The following is an 8589-nucleotide window of genomic DNA, read 5'->3' on the forward strand; positions in this document are numbered from 1 at the left end:
AAGATTCTATTAAGAATGAGTTGTCGTATGGCAAATATGGAAATGTTTCCATATTGGGAGTTGGATATTGAGAGTCTATGTCTAGATTAGAAAATTTTATGCAAAAGAATGTTCAAAGGAATGTACTTTGAGTGAGAGACATCATATCTATAGAATTGTTTCTGATAGAGATTGGCCAAGTCTTGATGATTTTGAGCTATAACTTTACGAAAGGATCATTGCATAAAATGTTAGAGTCTAGCATATTCTATAAGTGCCAAGAATTTGATATTCTTACACTTGTGATAAGGATTGGGAGTTGTGAAATGAATATGATTGGTGTTCATTTGATCTATTTCACAAAGTAAGGACCATAAGTAAACATTGTGTGCATGCTAAGAGCATGGGACAAGTGTAGTAATAATTCAAGTAATAAGTTAATTAACCGAAACAACAAATAATGAGTAATCGATATGGTGATAAATAAAAGGTGTTTTATTTATACTCAAAGGTTTGGGACCATATAGAATTAGTATTATTCTCGTGTTTCACTTTGCATGTTTTGACTTCCTGAATAATTAATTATTTCAGAATAATCAAATTATTCGAATCATCCACAGCCGTTCATATGTTGGAAGTAGGTATGAATGAAGACTGTCATGAATTGGTTTGTAGATTGCCTAAAGTGTATTAGACATAACAAAGGTTTGATGCAACGTTTGTGAGTGCTTATGAATATGATTTTGAGCATTGGATTAAACCCACGCTCACTTGAATCACCTCATGGATTTTATCACGAGTGATTGGTGAGACGATAATATCTTATGTTCTTGAAACCGAGATGTGTGAGTTGTATCTTGCGAGTCGGTTACACATTGATAATATGTAAACGCACCAGTAACTTGGTGTCATAAAGAATATTGTTGTTTGTGATTCGGTGAGTGAGTGCAAGCAAGCATTGAATCAAAGTTTATCCGTTCCTTTTGCCCAAAGTAGGATGAAAGCGATATTTGTGGGCCCCTCGATGATTTAGTGATGGCACCTAAGCGCTTGGCCAAGCCGGGACTAATTTGATGTGTTCAATTGTAGTCTGTTGTCAGTCGTCGTAAATCGGAAATTGGGAAACAACACATAGACTGAGAGAATGATTTCAATCCATGTCTCATGTCTATACGATATCAAGAAAGGAGGAATATATGATTCCTTATCTAAAGGACACGCTTCTGATAAGATCAGAGTTGACAGCGGCTTTTGAAAACTACGATTGCTAATCAGGATCTGAGGTTATACGCAGAATAGTTGTTAGACTTATCCAAGTGGGAGACTGTTGGATTAGTGTCTAAGTCCATAACTATTTTGGTATGTACTTGACCCGATTGTGCATGGTCCTTTTGGGTTGCCTTCACACTGGTGACTAGATAGGATGATTGTTGAGGAGAGTGGCTAGTTTATTATTAAGAATAATAAATTAGGGTATAAATATAATTTGTTAATATATTATATGAATAATATTAATTTGGAATCATATTATTAATTAGTATTTAATCAGAAATTAATTTAGAATTAATTTTGGGATTAAAGGAACTGACTGAAAGTGCAGGGGCTATTTTGTAATTATTCAATAGTTGAGGCTTTGGGCCATTGGATCACCTTTATTAAGGCTTGAACGAAAATCCTAGAAGGATCTAGGAGTTTTCGTCCAAGGGCTTAAGGAAAGGAGTCCATGGACTTGCTTAGGCCCTAAGCTAAGGGATTAGGGTTTACACCTTGAAACCCTAGTTAGCCTTAAGTATAAATAGCACCCTAAGGCACTAAAATTTCGTCCAAGCCTTGGGAAACCCAAAAAGGGACGAAATCTAGGGCAAGATACCATTCTCTCCCCTCTCCCATATTCATCCTTTCACCTAGTGTGTTTGTGAGCCATTAGAGGTACTACACTTGTGGTACTTGCTTTCAAGAGCTAAGGAAATTCAAGAAACTAGTTGTTATTACTATATAACAACAAAAGGTATGTATTCTATTCTTCTATGTGGAATTTGAAAATAGTACTAGCATGCCAGGTTTCTTTTTGTGCGCATAAAGTTGTATAACTAATAGTGAAAACATAGATCCAACTCTAGGGTTGCATGCACACACAGTATTGTTTGTATATAACCCATCAAAAGATGTATACATTATATGTTTATTAGGAGTGTTAAAAGTTAAAAGACACATTTGCCCTCACTTGGTGTGCATGTGATTTGATTTAACGGACCAAAAATGAGGGAGTGAGCCGAAGAACTATTGGTGAAAAGTTTTTAAATCACATGAATCCTTAAAAACAAAACAAAAAAAAAGTTAGGGATTGAAACCATAATATGAAAAAAGAGAAATCTATTGAAAAGTCCTTATGTTTAGGTCTCGTAACCGATTTAGTCATTATTTTTTTTTAATCAATTAAGTCCCAGAAACTTCAATTATATTCATTTTGACCCCTTTTTATGCAAATAAATCCAAAATATAATGATTTTTTTTTTAAAAATATATTATTTTAATTTTTTTAAATATTATCTTAGTATATTTTTTTGTCTAACAGACTGTATTATTTTATGTTAATCTTATGATATTTTCTCTGTCTAGACAGTGGATATCTGTTATGAAAATATTTATTTTTTCTTCTAAAAATAATCGTTTTTTTATTATATTTATGTTTGACGCATTGTATTATCATACATTAATCTTATATATATATATATATATATATATATATATATATATATATATATATATATATATATATATATATATATTCATTGTCGATAATTTATATTATGAAATACATTTTTTTTCTTTGAAAACTATTCGTTTTTATAATAGTTTTGTCTAATAGATTGTTATCTTATATTAATCTTATAAAAACGGTTCTTTTTAGAAAAAAAACTCTTTTCATAATAGATATTTTCTGTCAGAAAAAGAAAATACCATAAGATTAATGTAAGATACCAATCTGTTAGACAAAATTATTATAAAAATATTATATTTAGAAGAAAATAAAATATTTAATAATAGATATTATCTTTCATAGAAAAAAACATCATAAGATTAATATAAGATAATACAACTAGTTAGACAAAAATATTATAAAAACAATAATTTTTAGAAAAAAAAAACTATTTTCATAATAGATCTTTTCCATCAGATAAAAAAAATATCATAAGATTAATGTAAAATATAAATATGTTAAACATAGATATTATAAAAAAAGTTATTTTTAGAAGAAAAAAAATTCATAATAAATATTATTTGTCAGATAAAAAAAACATCATAAGATTAATGTAAGATAATACAACTTGTTAGATAGAAAAAATATGAAAATAATTAATTTTAGAAGAAAAAAAACTATTTTCATAAAATATATATGTTAAAAAAAATATCATGATTAACAAATGGTAATACAATCTCTTAGACAAATTAATACTAACAATCTAACATAATAAAATAATATAAAAAAAATTAAAATAATATATTTTTAAAAAAGTCCTTATATTTTGTATTTGTTTACAAAAAAGTCCTTATATTATGTTGACCACCGGTTTACCGGTAAAAATGGTCAAAATGAATATAACTGATGTTTTTAGACTTAATTAACTAAAAAAAAATAAAGACTAAATTGATTATAACAATTAAACATAAAAACATTTCATTAGGCTGCCCGGAGTGGTGATACAAACTCACGCATGAAGCTAAGTCGGCTTCCTTGGAGACGCGTGAATACTGCCCCAAGGGCTGGTGCTCTGGCGTGTGACGTCTCTTCAAAGACGGAAGAAGACAAAGCTTGCTATTGGCTGGCTTTTTTTTTGACCGTTTGAAGCCTTGGAAACAATTAAAAGAAAACCCTTTCTTTGAAGATGTGAAATATGCAGGTTCAAGTGAAGAAGAAAGGCGTCTTTTAATCGAAGGAGAGTATGAGACAACACCTCTTTCAACAGTTGTCAAACTAGTTCCCTTAAGTTTGGGTCAAAAGCAAAACAAACCTCATCCCTAATTTCCTTCTCAAACAGGTTTTTAAATTTGTAAATTCCGCCCTAGACTTTTATATTATTATTATTTTCTATATTTTTTTATGTTCTGTTAGTAATTTAGGTTTAAATTTCTATGTTTTTTTTATTAATTTAGGTTTTAAATTTAATTTATGTAATGGGTTTTAAGTAATGTAAATTATTTTATTATGTTTTAAATTTTGTTTTTTATTTAATTTAATCATAAAAAAATAAAAAATGAAAAAAAGAATATTGTGGAGTAGTAATCATTCTCAATATCTAGTGAGTTGATGGCGGGTTGGTGATGAAGTTGACGTGTCACTGAGTTGACAACATTTTTTTGATTGCTTGACTGTAACAACTCTTCACAATCTTAGAATTCCCATGAAAAACTACGGAACCATTTATAAATTTTTGTCAGGAAATAATAAACAAAAAAGTCTCGCTATCACTGCTTTTTGGTCAACATTTGGAATGTAAATGACGAAGTCTCGACTCTTGAGCAAATGATTCATTGTGACTTGTACCTAATGCATGATAAGTTGTACACGGGGTTTTATCCCTTTCACTCCTTAAATAAATAAAGTTTGATTTAAAAAGTCAAAACACCTACAGTCGTTAATTTTCAAGCAGTCCTATGTAAAATAATTTTTTTTAATGCAAATTTTCTTGTGTGCCGGAAATGATCTTTGTTTGAATATCCTCACACTCTCACAGCCTGTGTTAATTCTCCGCTTAACTTTTAGCCTCAAAACAACTTATATATGAGAAAATCAAAGTTTTTTCTTGTGAGGGAGAACACAACGAGCTCCTATATAAACACAAAGCTTCTTTCTTTCACAATCATCAAACACAAACACAAAGAAATAAAAGTGATTTAAAGATGGGAAAAGATGATGTGAAGCTTCTAAGCATGTGGGCTAGCCCTTTTTGCATGAGGGTGAAGGTGGCATTGGCAGAAAAAGATATTGCTTATGAAGAGATTTTAGAGAATAATTTGTTAGGTGGAAAGACCGAATTGTTGCTAAAATCAAACCCTGTCCACCAACAAGTTCCTGTCCTCTTGCACGACAACAAGCCCATCCTCGAGTCCACTAACATTATCACTTACATCGATGAAGTTTGGCCTTCCAAACCCCTCTTGCCCACTTGTGCATATGAGAAAGCCCGGGCCCAATTTTGGGCCGACTACATTGATCGCAAGGTAAGCCCTCTTTTTAATTAAGCTTACTATGACAAATACAGATACTTGATTGGAATACTCATAATTGATCCCGATAGGTCCATATCCGAGGATGTGAGACGTGGTTTTGGGACCAATTATATTACATGGTCCCAAAACCAGTTGTGGGGTTGTGGGATGTCAGCCACCTGACTTACCACAACATAACACAACTCGTTCCGAGTGGTATATTTTTAGAAATCGTTCATCATTATGTATATGTATATCCTAGGTCCATTCGGCGGGTCGGGCCATTTGGACTGCAAAAGGAGAAGATGAAGTAGAGGCCGCTAAGGCATCGTTCCTTGATATCCTGAAGTTCTTAGATGGTACTTTGGCTGAAAAAGACTACTTCGCCGGGGACAACTTCGGGTTTGTGGACATACTGCTTGTTGGTCTAACTTCGTGGTTCCCAGCCTACGAGAAATATGGTAGCTTTAAGGTGGAGGATCACTACCCTAAATTGGCGGCATGGATCACACGGGTCCATGTTAGGGAGAGTGTTTCTGAATCTTTGGCTAACCCTGAAAAAATCCTCAACTTTGTAGTAATGTTGAGACAAATGTTTGGTGTTGAATGAATGAAGATTGTTATGTCATGAATGATGATGATATAATATTATGGGTGGTGGGATGTTTAGATCCACTAAGAATAAGGAGTTGGAATAAAATTGGTTTGAAAATTATCTTTGAAAACATAATTGTTGTCTTTGAGGGGGAGAATGTATGTTTTTTTTCTTTCTATTTGATGTAATGGATCAAACTGAATATCTTATTGAATGTTTGATACCTTTTTTTTTTCTATATAAACCAAAATTTATTAATTCTGAGATGTTTTAGATTAATGTAATGTTTCTTGTTATTAAAGTTTAATTTTAGATACGTTACTTTCCCCTAAATCAAATAGTTTATATAGTGACAATTTTATTAAATATGTTTATAATTTTTAGTGACAATTACATGTGATTTTTTTTATCTCAAAATTTAAAACATATTTTCAACTTTTAAAATATGATGTAAGTAGAAATAAGATACTGTGCTATTTATTTTTGTAATGACATTAAGAGAATTATATATATATATATATATATATATATATATATATATATATATATATATATATATATATATATATTCTCCAAACTATTTATTATATATGGTTTATTATTAAATCTATTTGGTTGTTCAAAAACTATAATTTGACCGAGTATTATAGGTTATGCCGGTTACCTTGTTTATTTGAAAAAAAAGTAAATGTTAATTATGTGGATATATGGTTATGACTTAAGAGGGTAATGTAATTTAGTAAATAAAAGCTCTTCGGTTGTTCAAAAATTAAACTTTAGACCAAGTATTATATGTTATGCCAGTTACCTTGTTTATTTGAAAAAAAAAGGTTAATTACGTGGATATGGTTAATGAATTCAAAGGATAGAGTAAAATGTATCATTTACAAATTTAGTAACTAAATTATTTTTTTGTCACTATTATCATTAAATTAGGTGTGGTAGTGCTGCAACTTTGGCTAAGGCTTATAGTCAAGTGTATAATGGGAAGTCTAGACATTTATGTGTTAGACATAACATGATTTGCAAGCTCGTTATGAATGGTGTAATATCTGTGGAGTTTGTAAGAACTCACTTGAATTTAGTCAATCGTTGTTGTGATATGTGCACTGAGCTTAACAGTTAACACTGTCTTACGATGGTTCCGTCTAAGTTAAGCACTGTAATCACAACAATGAAGAAGCAGCATTAGTCGACGTTCGGGAGGTGATCCCGGGACGAAACTACGATGATCTAGTTAGTCTAAGCGTGTACATGAGAATGCTGAGATTAGGGTTTTAGCTACAAGGAAGCGATCCCTTCCTCAAAAGGAGAATGATTCCTTTTATACCTGGCATCCATTAAGCATGATCCCAATGGTTTCCTTTGTCGTATCTGAGCCGACAGGACGTGGATGAGTCCCATTGGTTGATCGTGCATCACTAATAGGAATCCTCTCTGCTATTGGTGCAGATGAAATAAAGGATAATGCTCTGAGTATTACACTTTTCGCCCTAGGGAGCGGTTAATTATGTTTCAGATTATTATAGACCGAAGATTGTCGTCTGGAATTGGACTTGGGCATGAGAGTGCCAAGCACCAGAGTCCTGGAGCGAGGCCGAGGGCTTGGGTTTGGCACTAGGCTAGTTAGCGACTGTTAACTAGGTCATCCTAAAGATACCATTTCTGTTATCTATAACGTATTCCTAGAAGGATACGTTAACAAGTCCCCTAGGCTAGTAGGTGTTTACTTTAGCACAACGTAGCCGAGTCGTTCTAGCCTTGATCATGACACATGGTCGACGGATATGGTTTATATGTTCGACTGATATAACGGAGCCTTCAACGCAGACAATTTCATCATTAATACGGTTCGATATTCCTGCTCCTCATTTAAACACATCTTATCAAGATCGGTTTTCTTCTCACCTTTTCGTTCTCAACTGCTTCTGAAGTCTCTTTGCTCCCTCTTTCTTCTCTCTTGTTTTTGCACTAAAACAACAATGGCGATTAATCTATCTGGAATCGAGCCGAATATGGAGGAGTTTGAGTCTCTATAGCTCCGCTTTGGTTTCACGTCGGAGCATGGACCACAATTTCTAAGAAAGGGGGCTACCATCTATCAGTCGTCGTCGGGTAAGGTCAAAGTGCCCATCCTAATCTTTAAAGTGGGGTTGCAGTTACCGATGACTGATTTCTTCGATGAAATCATGTGGCAGTAAGGCTTTTCTGTGGACAAATGGAACCATAATTTTGTGAAGAAGATCGTGGGGTTCGAACTGGCTTGGCGAGCACTTGGTGTCCTTCCCTAATTCTGGGCGTTTAAGGCTTACTTCAACTCGTCAACACATTTCCGTCTTCACACCTTCTCCCAGAGGCGAAACATACATGCATTCATCATCAAATAGAAAGCTCCTAATAAGGGCCGGCAGGACAAGTGGTTCTAGGTTAACAACTGATGGGTTTTATACAAACAATCCTATGTGTGCATGCAACCCTAGAGTTGGATCTATGTTTTCACTATTAGTTATACAACTTTATGAACACAAAAAGAAACCTGGGATACTCTTATGATTTTCGAAATCCACAAAGGAGAATAGAATACATACCTTTTGTTGTTATATAGCAATAACAACTAGTTCCTTGAATTTCCTTAGCTCTTGAAAGCAAGTACCACAACTGTAGTACCTCTAATGGTTCACAAACACACTTTGGGTGAGAGGATGAATATGAGAGAGAGGAAGGGAGGCAAGAGGCTCTAAAATTCGACCCTAATAGGGTTTTTCCAAGGGTTAGCCGAATTTAGTGCCTTAGGGTGCTATTTA

The 8589-nt window shown here is 33.0% G+C and overlaps 1 protein-coding gene across 1 annotated transcript; it reads left to right on the forward strand.

Moving 5' to 3' along the window:
• The first annotated feature begins 4229 nt into the window (after window positions 1-4229).
• Window positions 4230-6008, forward strand: LOC111921849 (probable glutathione S-transferase). The gene is made up of 2 exons (XM_023917424.3): window positions 4230-5202; window positions 5453-6008. Exons 1-2 carry the CDS (start codon window positions 4882-4884, stop codon window positions 5798-5800), a joined length of 669 nt encoding a protein of 222 aa, XP_023773192.1. The 5' UTR covers window positions 4230-4881; the 3' UTR covers window positions 5801-6008.
• Window positions 6009-8589: the final 2581 nt, after the last annotated feature.

This window comes from Lactuca sativa, chromosome 3, assembly GCF_002870075.4.
Source record: "Lactuca sativa cultivar Salinas chromosome 3, Lsat_Salinas_v11, whole genome shotgun sequence".
NCBI classification, from domain to species: Eukaryota; Viridiplantae; Streptophyta; class Magnoliopsida; order Asterales; family Asteraceae; genus Lactuca; species Lactuca sativa.